This window comes from Miscanthus floridulus, chromosome 7, assembly GCF_019320115.1.
Source record: "Miscanthus floridulus cultivar M001 chromosome 7, ASM1932011v1, whole genome shotgun sequence".
NCBI lineage: Eukaryota > Viridiplantae > Streptophyta > Magnoliopsida > Poales > Poaceae > Miscanthus > Miscanthus floridulus.
In genome coordinates, this window is record NC_089586.1 from 105,909,321 (window position 1) to 105,933,128 (window position 23,808).

General features: G+C 53.1%; 1 protein-coding gene, 6 non-coding genes and 2 pseudogenes across 7 annotated transcripts; 1 reads left to right on the top strand and 8 right to left on the bottom strand.

Moving 5' to 3' along the window:
• Positions 1 to 7,659: 7,659 nt before the first annotated feature.
• On the top strand, positions 7,660 to 9,498 carry LOC136466012 (uncharacterized). The gene is made up of 4 exons (XM_066464529.1): positions 7,660 to 7,899; positions 8,401 to 8,755; positions 9,060 to 9,184; positions 9,244 to 9,498. Exons 1-4 carry the CDS (start codon positions 7,660 to 7,662, stop codon positions 9,496 to 9,498), a joined length of 975 nt encoding a protein of 324 aa, XP_066320626.1.
• An 11,227-nt stretch (positions 9,499 to 20,725) lies between these two features.
• Positions 20,726 to 20,833, bottom strand: LOC136468337 (small nucleolar RNA SNORD14; annotated as a pseudogene).
• A 1,611-nt stretch (positions 20,834 to 22,444) lies between these two features.
• On the bottom strand, positions 22,445 to 22,563 carry LOC136468334 (small nucleolar RNA SNORD14). The gene has a single exon (XR_010761839.1). It is a non-coding gene; the product is annotated as a small nucleolar RNA SNORD14 (small nucleolar RNA).
• A 46-nt stretch (positions 22,564 to 22,609) lies between these two features.
• Positions 22,610 to 22,759, bottom strand: LOC136468321 (small nucleolar RNA snoR2/U65). Its single transcript, XR_010761827.1, has one exon. It is a non-coding gene; the product is annotated as a small nucleolar RNA snoR2/U65 (small nucleolar RNA).
• A 65-nt stretch (positions 22,760 to 22,824) lies between these two features.
• LOC136468288 (small nucleolar RNA Z112) lies at positions 22,825 to 23,012 on the bottom strand. Its single transcript, XR_010761803.1, has one exon. It is a non-coding gene; the product is annotated as a small nucleolar RNA Z112 (small nucleolar RNA).
• Positions 23,013 to 23,098: 86 nt separating this feature from the next.
• Positions 23,099 to 23,181, bottom strand: LOC136468314 (small nucleolar RNA snoR77Y). The gene has a single exon (XR_010761821.1). It is a non-coding gene; the product is annotated as a small nucleolar RNA snoR77Y (small nucleolar RNA).
• Positions 23,182 to 23,289: 108 nt separating this feature from the next.
• LOC136468307 (small nucleolar RNA snoR31/Z110/Z27) lies at positions 23,290 to 23,387 on the bottom strand (annotated as a pseudogene).
• An 85-nt stretch (positions 23,388 to 23,472) lies between these two features.
• LOC136468317 (small nucleolar RNA snoR31) lies at positions 23,473 to 23,570 on the bottom strand. The gene has a single exon (XR_010761824.1). It is a non-coding gene; the product is annotated as a small nucleolar RNA snoR31 (small nucleolar RNA).
• Positions 23,571 to 23,621: 51 nt separating this feature from the next.
• Positions 23,622 to 23,719, bottom strand: LOC136468343 (small nucleolar RNA R30/Z108). The gene has a single exon (XR_010761846.1). It is a non-coding gene; the product is annotated as a small nucleolar RNA R30/Z108 (small nucleolar RNA).
• Positions 23,720 to 23,808: the final 89 nt, after the last annotated feature.

Genomic DNA, 23,808 nt, shown 5'->3' on the forward strand with positions numbered 1-23,808 from the left:
AGGCATTCACAAATTTCATCAGTAATATGTTTAAAAAGGTCAACTAGCAAAACTACTGCAAAATCTACAGAGAAAGCATCCGTGTGGATCGTGGACCTGTTCGCTTAACTGATAAGCCAAGCTGAAAAGTATTGTTGGCTGATTTGTTGTGAGAGGAAAACACTGTTTGTTCACTGAAAAAGTACAGCTCATAAGATAAGTGAACAGGAATAACTGATCAAACACAACGTGTCGCACTATAAAAATTAAAAATAGAATGGATTCGATCTCATTGGAGGCCTCCTAAAAGGATTTACTAAATTCTCATGTCATAAGCATAATCTAGCTTTCCGTGAAATTCTCATTTGATCGAGGACTTCCAAACACGTCATAAGCAAAACTCATACTGAAAAATGACGAACCCACAATAAAAAAGCTTGTTTAGATGCTCATGCCACTCCAACACACATGGATTGAGGTGGATACATGGACATCCAAACAAGCCTTAAATTGGATAAAAGTAATGCTATGAACTCGTGAATACACTATGATCTTGACTATATTATTCATTTTTTCTAATGTACATAAACATACACTATGTACACAAAAGTTTATTTTAAAAATTTATAGGTATCCTTGAAGAAGGGTAGACCCGCCCGCTGACGCTCATGGAAATGTTGTGGCCGTGTGGCACTGGAGCGGCATTGCTATTTTGTAGTCTGCTTCTAGCTGGAGCAGCATCGGCATGGCGTTGTTGATGCTGAGTGACCGGCAATCGCAATCCTTTTACTTCAGTGTAACAGTGGCAGGGCACCGTCGTCGCTCCCAGCAAGGAGCCCGCCGTTTTTTACAGAGAAACCACAACCGTAGAAATGGCTTCTCAGCCCGAACACTACCAAAACAAGGCCTCAATTCGACACGCTGGGCGTTATTTTTGGCCGTATTGTAACTCGAGTGATATACTAAAGCAATACAGTTTTGAATTGAGGCCGCAATTACCATGAATTTTAACAAATACTACTAGTCCTTCGCGTGGGCCACTGGCCGTGCTTGCATCCAGGGACAAAGCTAGGAAAAAATTTAGGAGAGGTTAAACAACGGCAATTAGCAAGAAAAGATGTTCAGCAAATCTCAGCCCCTCCTATCTGTACATCTACAGCTGAAATTTCAGACGGCGGCTCTACGGGGCTTCGCTTGCTCGCGAGCGGTAGAGGGGGCTGGAGCCCCCCTAGCCCCACCGCTGGCTCCGTGCATGCTTGCATCCGTGCAGTGGAACAACATTGACGAAGAACAGTGGTACCACAGCATTGAAGTAACAGATTGACCAGCAGTATGTCCCAAAAATAGCTGCGAGATGTCTAAACAGCAATTTCCGCGCCACGCGCGTGATAATTTTGCAATTCTAATTGACAAATAGAATAATCATGAGATAAATATGACAAAAAATGAATATGATCACATACAGACACTCAACCCAATATTAGGTGATTGCACATTATATTAATATAATAGGTCAACATGAACATAACATGTTACATGAGACACTGTTCTCAATATGCAAACATAGATAGACCATTGACTGCTAAAAGTATACACAAAATAGAAAAATAGCTCGCATTCAGTCTCATTTATTTACAAAACTCACTAACCGAGGTTACATGTAGTGATTTATGTATTGAGATAACATTACATGTATTTTACACACATGAGTCATAGATCAAGGAGATGGTAGCTAAACTGACATGCTGCAGCATTGCATATTGTACAGACAGTCACGGTACATAGCACGTGTCACAAGAGCGCAGGGTTAATGATGTTACTTAAGGAAAGTGGTAGCTTCTCTTGAGCTTCTCCTGAACTTTATGGCTGATAACAGAGCTTCTAGCTTTGATCATGTTAAAGAAGATATTTTTTACCAAACCAGAATTAGTAGTCAAAACCGTAGAAGATAATGATAGAAGAATAACAAGCAGGACACACTTAGCCTAGCCATTATATGTGCATGCGCAAAGTCAAAAGATGATAGTAAAATGTTGTAGGCATGTTTCTATCGTAAAGGTATTGTTGCACCTTTTTTTTACTTTATGTTTGCCTGGTTCGCCATCAGAAGGATAGCAACATTATGTCATTATCATTAAGAGTGCAAGTGGATTTCTATAGTTCAGTGAAGCAAACATCCCCTATGGTAGGCCAAACAAAGCATCCCTGATACAAAGTTTGAACCTAACTTCTGAATTCCCTGACATAACATTGGAAAGTTGATGTACCAGTTATTGATAGAACACAACTATAATGGAGCACAAAGTATTTCTAGGCAGGCATTAGTTATTCCTGTAATATATATACTCCTCAATGAAACCTTTTTCTCTGGTTATAACTTCCAATATAAAGCATATTATAAGTTCGTAAGACCATATTAACCTAATTGATGTTTTCTGAATGGTTTATTACCTGAATACAGATGATCTTGACAACTGGTCTATGTCCTTATAAATTTCAGGTCTTATATATCGATTTGTAGATAATAGGCAATGCATTCCAGAGTCTAACCAGTCTAAATAGACCAGCTGCTGGCGCAGCAACCCAAAGTTGCCACCACTTTATGCTGGCTCTAGGCTGTTAGGCAGAGCAGGCAATGCGCAAATACAGGGCTGCCTCAGCTTAGGATTATGCGAAAAGGGACATTATTTCTAGCAAAGACTAAAAGTAAACAATCCGAAAACTATATCCTTCAACAAAAAGCCAAGGGATCTGTACAGTTTTTACAAATATTAATATAAGGTGCACTCTTTTACGTGGATTCTCAGATGTTTCAGTGCCAAAAATTACATATTTCATCATATATTCAGAAAGTGTATACATCATATATTCAGAAAGTTCTTTTATAGACTGGGTATCAATTTCTTTCTTTTGTGATAATCACTGGACGACTGCACTTTAATTAACACCAAAAAGGACCGGTAGGAAACATTATTTGTGTTTTCAATTCTAGACCTTCTCAAACACCAGGCAACATAAATCTCAGATACCAATGTGTCGGTGTTTTGGTCCGGCGGGTCCTCAACCGACTAGTGAAAGTGTACTGCGTGCCCCTAATCCCAGATGGTGATGCAAAGAGACACAAGGTTTATACTGGTTCAGGCAATAGGTGCCCTACGTCCAGTCTGAGAGAGCGATCTTGTATTCCTTGCACCGAGGTGCTCGTAGTAGGGGCTTACAAGCTAAGCGAGAGAGAGAGCTAGTCCCAGGTCTCTGCGTAGAGTGGCGTGGGTGGCTTGAGATGTTGATCTCTTGCAGTGAGGGAGCGTGTGTGTTACAGAGCCTTGTGTGTTGCTCGCACATGTGTGTCTCCCCTCTCCCCTAGAAGCGGCCCTGGTCACTCCCTTTTATAGTCGAAGGGAGGCACAGGGGCGGTACATGTATTTGCTACGTGGCGTTTTGTGAGCAGATGCGGTATGTCCGAGCCCTGCAGCTCGTCACTGTGGCGGCATGGTCGGTGGAGCGGTCTTGTCCTCGGTGCACTGGAGCGACGCGCCGGTCACGCCTGATCATATGCGACGTGGGAGCTCCTGTGGTGGCATGCGCGCCTTCTTCTGTTGGAGGCGTGCTGATCACTGTATGTTTGACCGGCGTGGAGAGCCGAGGCTGGGTAGATGCGACAGCGCGGGTGCACTGATTCCGAGGCTATAGGAGCTTGGCCTTGTGCACGACGTGGGAGCTCTCTGCAGCTTGACGCAGGGCATGGCGCATACTGCGAACGACGTGCCGGTCCCAAAGTGCTGACAACATAGAGAGCCGAGGCCCAGTCAGTGCAGAGACTGAACCATTGTGGGGGGCTCGGCGGGCACGAGTCCCGAGGCTACAGGAGCTCGGAAGCGGATACCCGAGGCTCGGAGGGAGCGGTTAGTCTTGTACGTCGATTCTGAGGCTATAGAGACCTAGACTTGACTTTCCACGCCACGCTGTCCTTGGAGCAGGGGTTAGGCAGCACAGTGCAGCACGTGTGTCAGCCATGGGCACAGTGCCGAGCACAGCGGCCGGTAACCCCTGCCCATCTTGTCCCGGACGGCATGGCGTCGATGTGACTCCTGTCTCATCGGCCACTCCGCTATATCGTGCCGTCGTTCGGCTGACGTCGTGGGAGTGGTTGGACGCGTTAGTTGGATGTGACATCCCTCCAGAGAAGTCGGTCAAGGTGGCGGTGATGGGGTTGATGCCGAGCCGGCCTCGAGCGAGTCGGTAACTGGGTGCTCGTCTGAGGCCTCGTGGCGCGGGGCCTTGGGCGAGTCAAAGAATCGGTACCTCGTCCGAGGCCTTGTGGCGTAGGGCCTCGGGCGAGTCGGAGAGCCGGTACCTCGTCCGAGGCCTCGTGGTTTCGTTCTGGGCCGAGCCCACTTCGGGTGAGCCCGGATATTGTTCGAGGAGGGTCGGGCGGTCCAGCCGGGCCTCGAATAAGGTGGGCGTTTGCCGGTGGTTGTCTCTTGGCTTCGTTATTTACAAGGTCTAAGCGATTTTTTGGTTCTTGCTTTGGGGACCCCTTTTATGGTACCCAATAGTAGCCCCCGAGCCTCGGGGAGAGTGTAAGCGCTCTTCCTGAGGTTTTGATGAGACTTGGCTCACGGTAGCTCCTGGCGGGATGGTGTTTCGTACTCAAGGCTTCGGTGGGTGCGCGCGAGCGCACCCGCCGGGTGTAGCCCCCGAGGCCCTGGAGGAGTGGATTTATTCCTCCAGGGGCTTTTTTCATGTTAAGTGAGAGGTTTTATCATGTTTGTCGAGCCCCCAAGTGCGAGTTTGGGTCGCTGAGCCTCGGCTTGGTTGCAGGAAGAGCCCCCGAGCCTCTGCTTGGAGCAAGAGGGCGATCAGGAGTTTCCCTGTCTTTTTGTGCGGCCCTCGCGCATCCTTTTGTTCGGAAGGAGGGGTGGAGTATGCCAGGCTACCCTTGGTGGGCGAACAGTGACACCTCCGGTGAGCTGTTATCGGGTAAGTCCGAGTGGAGGCCCGTGCCCTATTCGATAGGGGTCGGCTAGCGGTCTAGAGACGCACTCCAAAAGTACCAGAGGGCTTCTCTAGTGGGTCCCAGGGCCGTTCAATTGGCCCCGGGGGCTCGGTGCCTCCCTACGGTGGGATCCCATTCAGAGACCTCCCTACCGGTCTCGGGCATGACTTAGGGCATCCCAAGCAATTGCTTGCTTAGGCCTCGGCCATGTACGGGCTCGCCCATAGTCATCCCTGACTCTGTTTGTCCTGGGGTGGCTGTCGAGACCCTCGGGGGCCCAGCCTTCAAACCCCTGGACCGTAACGGGCTCGGTGCCCAGTTCCTTAGTCTGAAAGGAATTCGGGTGGGGGATATTCCCTTCCCATCGGCTGACGACGGCGGGTGCGCCTTTTGAGGCGGTTCCTTGGGGAGACGAAACGGCGCCTACCGTCATTGTGGTCAGATGCGACGCGACATCTACGGATGGGACATTATTGTGTGCGCGCGGTTAATAAGAAAAAGGTGGACGCGTGGGCGGTTTGGTCGGATCTGGATTAACCGCGCTAGATCTGAGGGAAACTTTCCCGATTTCATCGCCCGCCTGTTTTGCCCTCTTTCCTCCCTCATAAATACATGATGAGCCGCGCCCCGCCCCTCCTTACCTTTTCCGCCTACGTTCGCCCTTTCTACCCTCGAGCGGTTGCTAAGAACAGAGGAAGAGAGCGCCGGGGAGGAGGGAGAAGGGGGAGGAAAGGAGAGAGAGAGAGATAGCGAGAGCACGCCTTACCGCCATAGCCACATTCTCCACCGCACCCATGGCCGGCGGTGTTGTTGTCCTCCAGGCGGATCCTTGGGGTTCGTCCAACATGTCCGCGGCGACGCTGTAGTCGCTCATCGACGATGGTCCCCTCCGCCCGGTCACCGACCCCAACAGACCAGAGTGGATTGCTCTGGGGGATGAGCCGAAGCCAAGGCCACGCGATGACTACATTGTGAGCTTCGTCGCCTTCCACGAGCGTGGCCTTGGCTTACTGACGGACCGGTTCATGCGGGTGCTCCCGTATTACTATGGCGTGGAGCTCCACAACTTCAACCCCAACTCCATCGCTCAGGCGGCCATCTTCATCGCCGTCTGTGAGGGGTACCTAGGCATTGCCCCCCACTAGGAGTTGTGGCTCCACTTCTTTTGGGCAGGGCTCACCACCAAGCCGGCGGGCACGATGGGCACGCGGAAGGCGTTGAGGGCCGGTGGCTGCACTCTCCAAGTGCGCCAAGACCGGCAGCCCTTCTACATCTTGGCCTAGCTCACGTCGTCCAACCGCCGCTGGTACAACAACTGGTTCTACCTCTGCAATGATGATGGCAGGCTTCCCCCTATACCGGGTGGGGCGTGGAGAGCCAGCCGGAGAGGTGGAGGTACGGCGTCCCATTGGCTGATCAGTCCAAGCTACAGCCGCTCCTGAGGGCGCTGGAGAGGCTACATAGCCGTGGCCTTACGGCGGCCGTGGTCGTGGCGGCCTTCCACCAGCAGAGGGTGCTGCCGCTAATGGCTCGGCGGCAACACCTATTCGAGATGACACCGAGTGAGCCGATCGATGACATTCGGTTGTCCGCCGTCGCCCTTTCCGACGAGGAGATTCTACGTCGGGTGAGAGAGACGGTGGAGGGGCGCCAGAGGAGCAGTGATCTGACCCCGTTCCCAATGCGCCCATCGTGGAGGTACATCTCTCTAGTGAGTCACGCATCGCTACGGCCCCCGAGGCCTCCTTGCTCCTTATGTTTTCAATCTATTCCCTTATTTGCGTTTGTCGTTCCTGCAGGGGATGAGGGATGTGCGAGCCTCCCCGCCTCCCGTTCCCGAGGACGCAGAGCGGCGAGCGGAGAACAGGGCGCACATCGAGGTGTACAAGGAGCGGAAGGATGTCGAGGAGGCAAGGCGCAAGAGGAAGAGCCTCGAGCGTGACGAGCTGGAGAAACGTCGCCAGCAACAGGGGCGCGATGGTCTCCCGGAGGAGCCGTCTTCATCTTCATCGTCGATGGATTTTTCGAGCAACGACGACGAGATCGAGGCGGGGCAGGGTCCCCTGGACCACCTCCCTGATGTTAGGGAGACGGCACCCGGGGCATCGGCGAGCGGCCTGGCGTCTCTAGGAAGAAGAGGAGAGGGCGCCTCGAGGCTGGCGATCGCCCGCCCCGGGGCCGAGGCCGACACGCCCGAGACACGGGCGTCGGGGAAACGCGCCGTCAGCCCGATGGGCTCGACGGTGGAGGTGGAGCGAGCGATGGCGGGGGCAACTCAACCACCTCCGCAGAGGGCCGAGGGGGCATTGGAGTTCGGCGAGGGCCGGCCGGTACTGGTGGACATGGGGGCCGTGCAACTACCACCGCCACCGCCATTGCCGAGGACGAGGGACGCGGTGTGGAAGCTATTGCTTCCCTGTTCGAGGTAAGTGTTTTGTCAGTGGAGTTTGCAGCATCTCCCACTTGTTCTTTGGTCATATGCTGACCTCGTGAGTGTTTTGTCTTCAGCCAGAAGCGTTAGGCGGAAGCGCCTGCCCTGGCACCACTTAAGGCGCTCAAGGTGAGCACCAGCTCCACCGCCCGATGGGTGGTGGGACACGTAGGCCACCATGCAGCGTGGCATGGCGTCAGCCAGGGTCAACCCGAAGGGGTCGGTCACCCAAGGAGAGGCTACTAAGGCAGCCATGAAGCAGGCGGGGGAGGAGGCGCCTACGCCCCATGAGGCCGGGGCCACCGAGGGCGAGGCTGAGGCCCCTAGGACCTCCGAGGCCGAGGTGGCGGAGGCCAGGGCTTCCAAGGCTTCCAAAGCCGAGGTGGCGGACATCGGGGCTCGAAGGACCACTGAGGCTGAGGTGGCGGAGGCTGGAACTCCCGGGACCACCGAGGCCGAGGTGGCGGAGGCTGGCTTGGGCACGGCGGAGCCAGTGGCCTAGGATGCAGAGATGGAGGCAGGGCAAGCTTTGGTACCGCCCCTGGTCCGAGACCCACCACCATCGTAGGAGAGTGCCTGGGGGGTGGAGGTTCATTCAATCTCCTCCGACGATATTTCCCGAGGGAAGGAGGTGGCGGACGCCGAGGCAGCCAGCACCGCGGAGCGCCCAGCTCTGACTTCTGGCGAGGGGAGCTCATCCCTCGTCCGGGTATGACCCGAGCCCCGCGGGTGGGATAGCCCACGTGTCTTGTGGCGGAGCCGGGTTGACCCTGAGGGGGAGCCTCTGTTCGCCCTCGAGGATGCGGACGAGGGGGGGCACTGGGGCTCCCTCGAGCAATTCCGCCAGCTAGCGGAGTGGTCGCTGTGGATAGCGCTGTTCGTCGTGGCTGACAACCTACCTGGCATTGCCCAGGTACGCGCTTTCTTTTCTTGTGGTGTGTCATCTTTTACCCGAGTTTTCTCACAGTGCTTGATGTTTGTTCTGCCTATCCAGGAGCTCGAGGCCTTGTCCCTCGAGAAGTCAATGTTCCTCCGGCGAGAGAGGGACATCTGGGACCTGCTCCGGCAGCAGAAGGCCCTGCTCGCCAATGCTAATGAGCTTCTATCGGCATGGAGCGTGGAGGTGGAGGACCTCCGCCTTCGCTATGTTGACATGAAGGTCGAGGCGGCCATGGCTCGGGAGCAAGCCGCCCCTTTGGCAGCGCGGATCCAAGAGCTGGAGGAGGAGCTGACCCGGGTGGCCGACGAGCGGGACACCTTCAAATCCCAGGCCGAACAAGAGGCAGCCTTTGCCAAGGCCATCGCCGAGCAGCTGGAGGCGAGGCAGGGCACGCACCTGCTGACGAAAGGTGCCCTGGCGGAGGCTATCAAGGTGGCCGAGGCCTCCCGGGTCGAGGCCTTAGCCTAGAAGGAAAAGGCTAAGGGTGAGTCCTGTTGAGCCGCGCCCCTTGTTTTATTTGTTTTTCTTGTGTTCGACCCCTAACTCTCTGACATGACATAGAACTGGAGAGGGAGGCTTCTAGGGTGGCCGAGGCCTCTCGGGTCGAGGTCCAAAACTGGAGGGAGAAAGCCGAGGGTGAGTCTCAAAGGCTTGCGCCCCTGTTTGGCTTGTTTTCTTTCGTGCTTAACCCCATCCCACTTGTCTTGGCGCAGGGTGGAAGAAGGAGGCCTCCCGGGCAGCTGAGGCCTTCGTCGCAGTGCAAGCGGTGCTTGAGGCCGAGATCTGGGAACACAACGTGCTGCAGAGCGCCACCCATACCGCCCGCGAGGCCCTAGAGGTCGGGGGGTCGAGTCGAGTAGCTCCCTCGGGAGCCGCTTGATCGCGTTGAGCGGCCAGGTCCACGTGCAGCTCCAGGGGGCGCTACATACGGGCGTCAAGTGTGCCCTGGCCATCGTCTCCTCGCACTACGCTGGCATCGACCTCGAGGCTGTCAGCGACGGTTACATCATGGCTGAGGATGACGAGAAGGCCGAGGAGGAGGTCATGAAGCTGGTGGAGGCGGCTGAGGCCCCTGGCATGGCACTGGCTAGGTTGTTTGGAGAGGTGGTTCCTCCTACGCCGACCGCCGACGCTGGCGACCCTGAGTTTTGACCTGGGCCAAAGGGGCCATGTAAATAGATTAGGACTTACATTATTATACCATGACGCTTGTGGCCGTCGAGGCCTTTTAAAGTACTTGTGTGTATATGGTTTTTAATCATTTTTTATTGTATTTCTGAACCTCTGCCCTCTGTCTCGTCTTTGAACATATCTCTTGCAAAAAACTTCCTCGGAGCCTAAGCTGCCCTTCGGGTAAAAGGTGGTGAGGGAGTTGCCATAGCCCAGAGGCGTAGGCCATCTCACGGCCCGGCCGGCCTTTTGGCCCTGAGATAGACTTTCGGTCCTTAGGTTTTTTACAATCGAATTGTCAGAGTACGCGAGAAGTTTGGCGTAGAAAATTTTTCAAAAAATGACTAAAAACGGTGTCTGGGACTTAGGGGGGGGTCCCCCCTTCTAGCCCCCGAGGGAGGCTCGGTTCTGCAGAGGCAGAGCCGAGTCTTGCTTATAGCGTTATCATAACACCGATCCCCCATCGATGGGCTCGGGGGCTTTCTCAAAAAATTAGAACAACTAAAGAACGCTTCTTTATTGTATTTCGAGAAACAATGTATACAGTGCTTGGGAATTTAAGGGTAGAAGCGACGTAGTTGTTCTATGTTCCAAGCATTGGTGAGGATTTCGCCCTTCTCGTTGGCTAGCTTGTAGGTCCTGGGCTTTAGCACTTAGGCGATGATGTACGGCCCTTCCCATGGCGGGGTCAGCTTGTGGCGGCCCTTATTGCTCTACCTCAGTCTCAGCACCAGGTCGCCCACTTTCAGATCTCAGCTTCGAATGCGCCGAGCTTGATAGCGTCATAGGGCTTGCTGGTACTTGGCTGAGTGTAGCAGCGCAACATCTTGGGCTTCCTCCAATTGGTCGAGGGCGTCCTCGCGGGCAGTGCGGTTGCTTTGCTCGTTGTAGGCCTGTAGCCTCGAGGAACCATTCTCCAAGTCAGTGGGGAAGATGGCCTCGGCTCCATTGACCAAGAAGAACAGTGTGAACCCCGTGGCTCAGCTCGAAGTGTTCCTCAGGCTCTAGATGACCGACGGGAGTTCGGCAAGCCATTTCTTGCCAAATTTCTTCAACCGGTTGTATATTCTTGGCTTGAGACCCTGTAGGATCATGCCGTTGGCATGTTCTACTTGGCCGTTTGTCCTAGGGTGTCCTATGGCCAACCAAGCCACATGGATGTGGTGGTCATCGCAGAACGTCAGGAACTTGTGGCCGGTGAATTGTGTCCTATTGTCAGTGATGATGGTGTTTGGAACCCCGAACCTGTGGATGATATTAGTGAAGAACAGCACCGCTTGCTCGGATTTGATTCAAGTGATCAGACAAGCCTCGATCCACTTGGAGAACTTGTCAATAGCTACCAGCAAATGGGTATAGCCCCCGGGGGCCTTCTGCAGAGGCCCAACCATGTCCAACCCCCACACAGTGAATGGCCATGTAATGGGGATGGTCTGGAGGGCTTGGGCTAGGAGGTGCATCTGCCGCGCATAGTACTGGCATCCCTCGTAGGAGCGTACCAGCTTGGTGGCGTCAGCAACCGCCGTTGGCCAGTAGAACCCTTGGCGGAAGGCGTTTCCGACGAGCGTCCGAGGCGCTGCATGGTGCCCGCAAGCTCCCGCGTGCAAGTCCCAAAGTAGGGCTTGGCCTACCTCGATGGTGATGCACCGTTGGAGGACGCCAGATGGGCTTTGCCTGTACAACTCATCGTTGCTGAGGACATAAGTTTTGGCTCATTGCGCAAGCTGTTAGGCTTCAGTCCTGTCTGTAGGAAGCTCTCCTTGAACGAGGCAATCTAGGAATGGGACTCGCCAGTCGGTGCCTTGGTCGGCCTCGGGAGGCTCCACTTTGATTTCCATGGCCTCGGGCTCGGCCGCAGGGGTCTCGGTGACAGAGGGGGCCTCGGGCCCTGTGGTGGGCTCGACTGGTGGGCCCTCTTCCGCCGCCGAGGCGTAGTCAATGGAAGGCTTGTGGAGGTCTCTAGCGAAGATGTTCAGGGGGGACCGGGGCCTGTGCCGATGCCATCTTGGCCAGTTCGTCCGCGGCCTCGTTGAATTTTCGCGCAATGTGGTTGAGTTCGAGGTCATTGAACTTGTCTTCTAGGCGACGTACCAACTTGCAGTATGCCTCCATTTTGGGGTCATGGCAGTTCGACTCCTTCATCACTTGATCGACGACGAGCTGCGAATCGTCCCATATGTCAAGACGCCATACTCCAAGCTCGATGGTGATCTGCAAGCCGTTGACGAGGGCTTCGTACTCGGCTACATTGTTGGAGGCAGCGAAGTGGAGCCAGATCATGTAGCGTATGTGCACTCTGAGGGGTGAGATGAAGAGCAGACCCGTGCCTACCCCAGTCTTCATCAAGGACCCATCAAAGTACATGGTCCAGCATTTCGCCTGGATTTGAGTAGGTGGCAGTTGGGTGTCGGTCCACTCAGCCACAAAATCGGCCAAGACCTAGGATTTAATTGCTTTCCAAGGCGCAAAAGATAGGGCTTCCCCCATGAGTTCGATGGCCCACTTGGCTATTCTACCCGAGGCCTCCTGGTTCTAGATTATCTCTCCCATAGGGAAAGACGACACCACGGTCACCGGGTGGGACTCAAAGTAGTGACGCAGCTTGCGTCGAGCCAAGACTATGGCGTAGGTCAGCTTCTGGATGTGGGGTAGCATGTATTAGTCTTAGAGAGTACCTCGCTAATGAAGTAAATAGGTCGTTGGACGGGTAGAGCATGCCCCTCTTCCTACCTCTCGACCACTATGGTCGGGCTGACCACTTGGGTCATTGCGGTGACGTAGAGTAAGAGGGCCTCGCCCTTGGTCGGCGGCATCAGGACGGGAGCATTGGAGAGCAGTGCCTTGAGCTTGGTGAGGGCTTCTTCGGCCTCAGGGGTCCAAGAAAAGCGTTCGGATTTTCTCAAGAGACGGTACAGAGGCAAGCCTTTTTCGCCAAGGTGCGAGATGAAGCGGCTCAGGGCCGCAAGGCATCCCATGACCCTCTGCACTCCCTTGAGGTCTCGGATTGGTCCCATGTTGGTCATGGCCGAGACCTTCTCTGGGTTGGCCTCGATGCCACGCTCCGAGACTATGAATCCCAAGAGCATGCCTCGGGGGACCCCGAAGACACTTCTCAGGGTTGAGCTTGATGCCCTTCTCTTTGAGGCATTTGAAGGCTATCTCCAAGTCATTGATGAGATCACTGGCCTTCCTGGACTTGACCATGATGTCATCCACGTAGGCCTCGATAGTTTGCCTGATGTGCTCGCCAAAGACCTGGGTCATGCACCACTGGTATGTGGCCGCTACGTTTCTGAGGCCGAATGGCATAGTCACATAGCAGTACATACCGAATGGGGTGATGAAAGAAGTCGCGAGCTGGTCGGATTCTTTCATCTTGATTTGATGGTAACCGGAATATGCATCAAGGAAAGATAGGGTTTCGCATCCCGCAGTGGAGTCAATGATTTGGTCGATTCGAGGTAATGGGAATGGAACTTTTGGACATGCTTTATTCAAACTGGTGTAGTCTACACACATCCTCCACTTCCCATTTTTCTTCTTAACTAATACAGGATTAGCTAACCACTCTGGATGGGACACTTCCTTTATGAATCCGACCGCCAAAAGCTTTTGCACCTCCTCGCCGATGGCCCTACGCTTTTCCTCGTCGAATTAGTGCAGGTGCTGCTTCACCAGTCTAGAGCCAGCCCAAATGTCCAAGGCGTGCTCGGCGACCTCCCTCGGTATGTCCAACATGTCCGAGGGACTCCACGCGAATACATCGACATTCACGTGGAGAAAGTCGATGAGCACGGCTTCCTATTTGCTATCGAGGGTGGTGCTGATCCTCAGCGTTCGGTTGTTAGAGTAGGTGGGGTCGACTGGGACGAGCTTGATGGCCTCTACGGGCTTGAAAGTCCCGACACGATGCTTGGAGTCGGGTGCCTCGCTACCAAGTCGGTCGAGGTTGATGATGAGGGTCTCGGCCTCCACAAGAGCCTCGGCGTACTCGATGCATTCGACGTCGCAGTCGTATGCATGCTCGTACGTGGACTCGTAGTGATGACACCGTTGGGGCCTGGCATCTTGAGCTTGAGGTAGGTGTAGTTGGGGATCGCCATGAACTTGACGTAGCACGGGCGCCCTAGGATGGCGTGATAGGTCCCCTTGAACCCAACCACCTCGAAGGTGAGGACCTTCCTGCAGTAGTTGTAGGGAGTGCCGAAGCAGACGGGTAAGTCGATGCGCCCGAGGGGTCGCGTGCGTTTCCCTGGCACGATGCCATGGAAGGGCGCGGCATTGCCTCAGAGCCATGACTGGTCGAGCTCCAGGAGCTCCAAGGTGTTGGCATAGAGGATGTTGAGGCCACTGCCTCCGTCCATCAATACCTTGGTGAGCCGGGTGTTGCCGATGATCGGGTCGACAACGAGTGGGTACTGCCCGGGGTTTGGGACATAATCGGGGTGGTCATCCTGATCGAAGGTGATCGCCTCCCGAGACCAGTTGAGGTACCGAGGAGTGGCCACCTCAACCGAGAAGACCTCCCGATGCTCCTTTCGCTGACACGCCATGAGGCACGCTGAAGGCCCGCCAAAGATCATGAAGGCGTTGTGCACCTCGGGGAATCCATCGTCCTTGTCGTTGTCCCTGTCGCTAACGCCCTTCTTCTTGGCATCGTCGTTGGGGAGCCCAGGCTTGGTGTAGTAACGCTGGAGCATGGTGCATTCTTCGAGGGTGTGCTTCACCGGGCCCTGGTGGTAAGGGCAGGGCTTCTTAAGCACGTCGTCGAAGAGCCCGGGGCCTCTAGCAGGGCCTCGGGGATTCTTGCGATTTGCGGCCACGACTAGATCGGCCTCGAGGACCTCCAGCTTCCCCTTGGCATCGTTGTCGGGGAAGATGGCCCCGACAGCCTCTTCGCCCGAGCGAAGTTGGTGGCGATGTCGAGGAGCGCGGCTGCCGTGGTCGGTACGTTCTGGCCTAACTCTCGGATTAGGTCTCGGCAGGAGGTGCCGGAGAGGAACGCCTAGACAATTTCCGAGTCACCGACGTGGGGCAACTCGGTGCATTGCTTGGAGAAGCGTCAGATGAAGTCTCGGAGAGACTCGTCCGGCCTCTAGCGACAACTCTTGAGGTCCCAGGAGTTCCCGGGGCGCACATATGTGCCCTAGAAATTCCCGACGAAGACCTTTACTAAGTCGCGCCAGTTGTTGATCTGCAAGGGAGGGAGGTGTTCGAGCCAGGCTTGCGCCGAGTCTGACAGGAACAAGGGGAGGTTGCGGATGATGAGCGGGTCATCGTCCGCGCCGCCTAGCTGACAAGTCAGGCGATAATCGGCCAGCCACAGCTTGGGGTTGGTCTCGCCGCTGTACTTTGAGAGGTTGGCCGGTTGCCGAAATCGGGCCGAGAAGTGGGCGCCACGGATGGCCTTACTGAAGACTCGAGAGGTGGCCTAGGTGAAGGACTGCGGTCCTCCCCAGTGTCGTAGCGACCGCCTCGGTGTGGGTGGTAGCCTCGGGTGGTCCCATCGTTGTCGTGGCGCCGTCACCTGCTAACCACATCATGGTCGCCTTCCGCCTCGCATCGGTCGCTGAGGCGGTCATGCACCGAGGGGGCCTTGTTGGCTTTTGGTGCCCGAGCAGGCTCGGGACGAACCGAGGCCTCTCTATCCTGGCGAGGCGGTGCCGTGGGTAGTTCCGAGGCACCCCCGCGCCGTCGAGAGGCAGAACTTTCGGCCTACTGTACTGCGGCGGTCTCGAGGTCTCGGAGCTCACCGTGGACCCATCGCCCCTCCAAGGTAGAGGGCTCAGGCATTGTTTGGAGTAGCATCGCTGCTGCCACGATGTTCTGGCTAGCGCGATTGAAGATAGGGGGTTGCTCGCCCCCTTTGTCATTGTTGATGTGGTGGTTGACGTCGCGAGCCCTCCGCCGGGCTGCTCCGCCATCACCGTGACCCCGCTGCTCTTGCTCGAGAGTGTCTTAGAGCTGTTGTAGGAGTCGGTCTTGTTCGACCTTGGCCTGAAGCTCACGGAGCTGCTCCAGGTCTAGGCATCGAAGTTCCTCGGGGGCGGGGTTCTCGTTCCACGCTGCCTGGGGCTCGACGCGTGAAGGTGTGGCGTTGCCTGCCTCCTCGTGGGGCGGGGAGCGATTGCCTACCCCTTCGTCCTCATCACCCACGCTCGGCATCCCGAGCTCGACGTTGAAGCACTCACAAGTGGGATCGTAAGTGTCTTCGTCATCGGAGTCGGAGTAGCCGAAGCAGTAGTCGCTCGCGGCCATGAAGCGGCGCATGGCTTTAGGGTCGCGAAGCCCAGAGAAGTTCGCTCCGACCCACGCCTCGTCCTCCTCCGAGGAGTCAGCGTGGGTGTGGGTCGATGTTGTGGCGATGAGGTCGAGGGCAAAACGTTGGTGGCGTCTTGGGGGCTCTGTGTGAGCGGAAGCGTAGGCGGCGGCATTGCCCAACCCGAAGGGGTACGAGGATGGTGTCATCACCGAGCTCCGCTCCACCGGAGTCGACTCCTCAGGAGGTGGTGGGGTAGAGCTTGATGACGAGGCGTTGCTGCGCGCCACTGGCGTATTTCCCTTGCCCAGGCTTAAGCTAGACAGGTCCCTAGCTAGGGACTCTGTACCAACAGCCGGGTATGGGATACTGGCAGAGCGCGGTGCGTCGCCCTGAGCTCACGCGGTGTCGGGGTGGTCCCGCCCGCTCGTGCCTGGCGAGCGCGATGAGAGCAGCAGCCCGGGTGCCGCCTGCGCCTGGGCTGCTGGTGCGTGATGTCATCGTCGGTCGATGGGGCTCTGGGTGGGAGGAGTACAATATCGTACTCATATCCTAGAGACATGAACTCTAGGCTATCGAACCAGATCACTGTGCCGAGACGCAGTGGTCGCACGGGGTCTGCCATCCGGAACTTGTTGGGATGACTAGACTGACATGCAGTATGGCCCCTACCTGGCGCGCCAACTATCGGTGTTTTGGTCCGACGAGTCCTCAATAGACTAGTGAAAGTGTACTGTGTGCCCCTAATCTCGGATGGTGATGCAAAGAGACACAAGGTTTATACTGGTTTAGGCAATAGATGCCCTACGTCCAGTCTGAGAGAGCGATCTTGTATTCCTTGCACCGAGGTGCTCGTAGTAGGGGCTTACAAGCTGAGCGAGAGAGGGAGCTAGTCCCAGGTCTCTGCGTAGAGTGGCGTGGGTGGCTTGAGATGTTGATCTCTTGCAGTGAGGGAGCGTGTGAGTTACTGAGCGTTGTGCGTTGCTCGCACATGTGTGTCTCCCCTCTCCCCTAGAAGCGGCCCTGGTCACTCCCTTTTATAGTCGAAGGGAGGCACAGGGGCGGTACATGTATTTGCTACGTGGCGTTTTATAAGCAGATGCGGTATGTCCGAGCCCTGCAGCTCATCACTGTGGCGGCATGGTCGGTGGAGCGGTCTTGTCCTCGGTGCACTGGAGCGATGCGCCGGTCACACCTGATCCTGTGCGACATGGGAGCTCCTGTGGTGGCATGCGTGTCTTCTTCTGTTGGAGGCGTGCTGGTCACTGTATGTTTGACCGCGCGCGGAGAGCCGAGGCTAGGTAGATGCGACGGCGCAGGTGCGCTGATTCCGAGGCTACAGGAGCTTGGCCTTGTGCACGACGTGGGAGCTCTCTGCAGTTTGACGCAGGGCATGGTGCGTACTACGGATGACGTGCCGGTCCCAGAGTGCTGACAACGTAGAGAGCCGAGGCCCAGTCGGTGCAGAGGCTAAACCATTGTGGGGGGCTCGGCGGGCGTGAGTCCCGAGGCTACAGGAGCCTGGAAGCGGATACCCGAGGCTCGGAGGGAGCGGTTGGTCTTGTACGTCGATTCCGAGGCTACAGAGACCCGGACTTGACTTTACACGCTGCGCTGTCCTTGGAGCAGGGGTTAGGCAGCACAATGCAGCACGGGTGTCAGCCGTGGGCACAGTGCCGAGCACAGCGGCCGGTAACCCCTGCCCCATCCTGTCCCGGACGGCATGGCGTCGATGTGACTCCCGTCTCGTCGGCCACTCCGCTGTATCGTGCCGTCGTTCGGCTGACGTCGTGGGAGTGGTTGGACGCGTTAGTTGGATGTGACGTCCCGCCAGAGAAGTCGGTCAAGGCGGCGGTGACGGGGTTGATGCCGAGCCGGCCTCGAGCGAGTCGGTAACTGGGTGCTCGTCCGAGGCCTCGTGGCGCGGGGCCTTGGGCGAGTCGGAGAATCGGTACCTCGTCCGAGGCCTTGTGGCGCGGGGCCTCGGGCGAGTCGGAGAGTCGGTACCTCGTCCGAGGCCTCGTGGTTTCGTTCTGGGCTGAGCCCGCTTCGGGTGAGCCCGGATATTGTTCGAGGTGGGCCGGGCGGTCCAGCCGGGCCTCGGATAAGGTGGGGGTTTGCCAGTGGTTGTCTCTTGGCTTCGATATTTGCAAGGTCTAAGCGATTTTTTTGGTTCTTGCTTAGGGGACCCCTTTTTATGGTACCCGACACAGTGTCAAATTCAGTTTCATACTGGAATGCAAAACCAAATTTATATATGATTTTATTTACATCCCTAAAAATGAATCCATAAATCCATTCCTGCCTTGGCATCTTATTGGCCAAGAGAATTAGGGAAACACATACTTGACCAAGAGTTTGCATGTAGATCGCTTTCAGGACTCGTTTAGATAAGTCTACAGGAAGACTTTTCCTACACTTCCAGGACTCGTTTAGAGAAGTCTACATGAAGACTTTTCTAAACGAAATTGTATTTAAGAACAATAGCTCCTGCACTAACTACAAAACACATGTAAAAGCCCATGATCCCTAATAAGAACATAATAAGGCACTGAGTCACTGACCGTTGCAATACCTGAAGCCCCATGATCCCTAAGAAAGCTTCAGATCAAAAAGAGGAAAATCTGCAAGGGACAAGAAATGTAAGCAACTCCCTGCTGGCATGATTCCACCAGACATTGGAAAGCACATGTAAAAGGAAATAAACAAATACAACAAGGCTTCTAATTAAACCAGTGCTCGAAAGCAATGAATATCTAAATCTCCTATAAAATCCGACAAAAAAAGGAGCATACTTTGGAAGGTCACCTATGAATAACGTTAGAATACAAAACAAGGTGGAATGACATCACAAATTAAATAGTACAGTGTGGAACCAATGTTAGATAAATAAGGGCAGACACTGTCATATATACGAACTGCAGTTTTAATTCTTAAAAGTCCTTGCCAAATTGCAAATGTGCCACTAATCCATGAATGACAGTATAACTAACTTGATATTAGCAAAAAAAAAATTGGATACAGAATGACAATATAAGCTTCGGTTTATCTACAGAAAGGTAGTGGACAAATTGAATAGTAATGCTAAATCATAGAAAACATATTTTGAAAAACCTATGGATATGCATTGCACTTTATACCCTCCAATGCATAAATGATAAATCTATTTGATCATAACAACTCAAATCGTCAACAATGGATCAAAATATATATTAATTGGCAATACGTTATGGCATGACTCTCTGGCCCTTCCACTGCAGAACGCGAGGACGTCGCTGCCAGCCAGCCTGCCGCAGTCACATCAAAGAAAACCAAATCACCGAAGCACAGGTATTGTGAAGATGCAAAGAAGGACAACAGGGACGATGGTGTGATAACTGACCTGGGCGAGGTCAAACCTAGCTGCCGGCGATGACCTCACCGGCACCGGCACCGGATCTGGTGGGTAGATCGACGGATACGGCCACGGAGCCACGGAGTCACCGGAGCGGCTGGCTAGCAGCTGCCCTGCGACACAGAGAGGGATGGGAGCCGGGGAGTCGTGAAGCAGACCGCATATTCGCCGAAGCGGCCGCCGCGGAGTCTCGCCCACGCCAGTGCGCCGCTGTGCCCACGCCGGAGCGCTACTGTGCCGAGGGGCGCGCTCACCCCGCAGCCGCGGCGGCCGCGACCGCTCGCCACGCTCGCGGACCGGGGGGCACCCGCGCCGCTGAGCCGGGGGAGGGCACTCGCCCCACGCTGCCGTGCCTAGGTCCCTCTGGGCGACCGCGCCGGGGGCCTCCCTCGCGGTGGGCTGCCTTGCCCTAGCCGTTGCCGCCGCCGACGCCGAGAGAAGGGAAAGAGAGGAGAGGCAGATGTGGATGCGTGAGAGAGAGCTAGGGTTCGAGCCGGTATATATTTGGCACCGAAGGAGCCAGCAGGACCGCAGATCTCCAATCGAACGCGCCAAAATAATTTTGCTACCGTGGAGGCGTGGACGCGTTGTGCGTCCGTTCTGTCCACACGTTCTCTTATCTTTAGATTTTACATTATCTTACCGAAATGGATCATTCATACAAATTGCTAATCGTTCGGGAATAAAAATCTGAAATAGGAACATTATTTTCTTATTCTTCAGGAAAAAAAACTGATAAAAAAATAGGAAGATCATTTTAAGAGATCTGAAATAATTTGGAACCATACATCCATAGTGCTGGATGTGCTGCATGTGCAGTGCATCTATAGATGCAAACTGCCAGAAATTTTAAGATCCAAACAAAAAATGAAACAATATAAAATCACAGATACACCAAAGAATTGTTATTTTCTAAAAAAATTTACGAAGACGAGTTTGAATCTTATATCTTATATTCTACATTTTGCATAGTATTATATGTTTTTCTAGATTGTATTCACAATTACAGCACACAAATTGCGTGGTACGTACTATATGTTTTATAAATTGCTTTCAAAATCCCACCAAAATGTGGTTTGAATGAATTTATTACCATCAGATACGAATGATTAGAAATAACTCCCGACTACATCAGAACCTCAGAACAAATTAAAAAAAAACATACAAAACCTCACGAAACTGTCTCATCCATTGGAGTGACCTCGGAAGGGCATCAGAACCAATTATATAATCAAAACCATGCAAAACCTCACGAAACTATTGGAGTCACCTTCGGAAAACTAACTCTATTGGAGTCCTGCAGCACTTAAAGTTAAAACCTCATCCAGCAATACTTGGTACACTGAAGAAACTGATTATCATTCTATTTTGGCACAAACCTTGCACCTTGCATATTCTTACAAATTCTTCAAATAATACAAAAATCAATAAGTTGATTGTATATGACCACTCAATCATTCTAATCTGCCACAATACTTGCATATTCTTACAAATTCTTCAAATAATACGCAACCAATTCAAAGCAAAATTAACTCTAAAGCCTCTGTGCGCCCTGTGCCCTCAGACATCCAAGGAAGGAATTAGCAGCATTAGGCAGGGCAAAAGCTCTTAGGTGGCAACTGCGAATGTAGAGAAACAAGCCTTCACTTCTATTATCATTGGGCAGAATCAGAACGATTCCACGCTCTCAACAGAGAGAGAAAGAATGGCAAACAACAAACACAATGTAGAGAAACAAGCTAACAATTCAAACTCTCAACAAAAAAAGAAAGAATGATAAACACCAAAGACAACACGTCATTATTCTTATTGCTTTGCTTCAGACATAGGAAGGATTTAGCACCATTAGCTCTCCAGCCTGGCAGGGTGAAAGCTCTTAGAGAATCTCCAAGAGTGCCCCATATCCCTTCACCATCCATGTTTTTTAGAAAAAATGAGAAAAACACAATCTCCAACAGTACCCCATATCCCATTTGCAAAATCACTGTCTCTTGCGCGCAAATATACGCGCGGCCTGCAAGCGTGCATCCAGAGTTTCCCTGTGCCGCCTTCCCCTTCCCGCGTGCCGTCTCCTTCCCGCAACTCGTTCCCACGCGACATCTCCAGCTCGACCCGCAGTTCGTCCAGCAATTCTCGGCGACAGAGCAGAGCAGCCCAACCTCCTTGCGCTCATAGTCACCGTCGTCATCGATCCAATCCCAGTAGTGGCGCTTCACAGTAATTGCGTCGGCGTCCCCGTCGTACTCGCCGGTCTCGAACTCCCGTCCTCGGGCAGGCCATCGACCACCTCGGCGTCGACCGCATGGAGCACGTACCGGGCGACAAGGCCCAGGTTGGACGCAGAATCCCGCTCCTCCACACGTGCACCGTCCCCGCCAAGGATACGAACGCGGGCACGGGTGACAGCTCCTCCCGGAGGACACACGCCGCGGCGGCCTCGGGGGACTCACCGGGCCGCATCTTCTCGGACAGCGATTGAATCCAAAGTCGCCCGTGCCTGCTCATCCCAGCCGCCCGTGCCTGCTTGTGCTGGTGCTCGGCAGCGCCGTATTTGCGCAGGCCACCGCGAACCTGAACAGCAACTGTGGTCTGCGTCTCGAACGAAGATGAGCAGGTTGATGGTGCTGAGCACAACGAGCAGCCAGTTGGTAGTCCAACGTGCCCACGTTGATGTTCTGTGCCAGCCACGACGAACGGACGAAGCAGTCGAGCCCAGCAGCGGAAGCGCTCGAAGAGCCCCGCCCAGGCCACGGAGAGGACTGTGGGACCAAAGTTTTAGGATTTTGGGAGCTAATTATAGGAAACTACTCCCTCCATCCCAAATTGTAAGTCATTCCAAGAATCTTGGAGAGTCAAAACATCTCAAGTTTGACCAAGTTTATATAATAAGATAATAACATTTATGATACCAACTAAGTACCAATAGATTCTTTGTTAATTATATTTTTATAGTATATCTATTTGATGTCATAAATCTTTGTAATTTTTTTTTATAATTTTGGTCAAACTTGAAAAGCTTTGACTCTCCAAGATTCTTGGAATGACTTATAATTTGGGATGGAGGGAGTATTGGATATGACCTTATTTATTTCTCCCAATTTTATTTTAGGAGTTAGAAAAAATAATGTTTTGGGGAAACATTTATTGGGTACTCTCGGAGATGCTCTTAGGCGGCAACTGCGAATGTAGAGAAACGCCTTGATTTTGTCTTCATTTGCAAAATTGCAATAAAAAATGTATAACACATAGGCACGAAAAAATGTTTGAAATATATATGGCTCAGACATCCAAGGAAGAAATTAACAGCACTAGCTCTCAAGCCTGGCAGGGCGAAAGCTCTTGGGCGGCTACTGCGAATGTTGAGAAACAAGCCTTAGCTTTGTCATCATCGCCATACACAATGCAAACAAACTAATTTAAAATAGAGTGCACGTGCAGAAAATTGTAATCACATTAACCGGCTCTGTGGACAGATAGAGAAGCAGTCCCCAGGTTCCTATCAACATGTGAAATGTTGAAACAACTTTGTTTCGGCCTAATCATAGCATCTCTGGTCAATGCAGTGGCTAACAGAGACGTGGCATCAGGCCCAAATCTCATTTCATTACAGTTCATGACTAAAACATGTTGAATAAGTTAACAGGCAGTTATTATGACCCCTCAGAGACCCGATTTAAATCACACACCACAGCTGATTCCAACAACTACAGATGGGGCTCCATTCCAGACCAAACCACAAAGGTTACGGTCGAAGAATAGACAACTGCAGCAGAAAGAAGCAGCTGCCGATTACAGTGTCAAACGGCACTTCCTATCGGTAGGTCTTGAGATCCTCATTGAGACTATTGGGACTGCAACTACGTCTACATAATTAGATTAAACTAACATGAGTACATGACGAAAACAGAGATGTATAATACGTATACTTGCATAAGCCTCAGCAAGACAGACAATCTTCGTCATAAGTAAATCTGACGGTAATTCCAGATGTATAGCTAATCATCATTGGCTTACATACAGATCACATGACACTGTAAGGTTGTAAATATACCTGCCTAGAGCAAACAATGTTAAAGACCAAAAGATACCAAAAAACGATATTAAAAAGGCAAAATCAAAGAGTATCATCAGAAAAGAATTGCCTTCTCACTCACAGAGCTACCAGCACTGTGTCAGAAGGTGTCCTAAGATAGTTTCGAGGTTTCATCATCTGATACAATGATAGTTCAACAACACAAAAAGTCAGAACAGCGAGAGGCGGTTCAGCAAAAAAAGTCAAAACCATTACAGTTGCAGAGATATTCAGGATTCAGATGCAGAGATGTCTGTGCATCACTCGCTAGGCAGAAGCCGGCCTCGGATCAAGTGTTGGATTATGCATCAGTTGATCATCACTATCCAAAATCAAATTACGGCGCAAGAAAAAAAAAACAGATTGGAGGGGATCTGTAGTTACTCAGTGGTGGCAATGTGGTTATTGGTTCGATTCTGCCAGCAAGTGTCCTCAATGCTTTCAGAAGAGGGAGCTTGGTATCCTCATCGCAACAGTCTGTTCCACGCTCCAATGGAAAAAAAGAAAAGCAAACGAAAAACAAATCGCCCGGAGAAAATATTTCGAATAGCAAATAAGCACGAGACC

Bases quoted from the DNA above. Each gene is read 5' to 3' on its own strand.
- LOC136466012 (XM_066464529.1), top strand. From the start codon at position 7,660: ATGAAGCAGGCGGGGGAGGAGGCGCCTACGCCCCATGAGGCCGGGGCC. The intron at 7,900-8,400 runs GTGGCCTAGGAT...CTGCCTATCCAG, and splicing joins GCTTGGGCACGGCGGAGCCA to GAGCTCGAGGCCTTGTCCCT. The intron at 8,756-9,059 runs GTGCCCTGGCGG...GTCTTGGCGCAG, and splicing joins CACGCACCTGCTGACGAAAG to GGTGGAAGAAGGAGGCCTCC.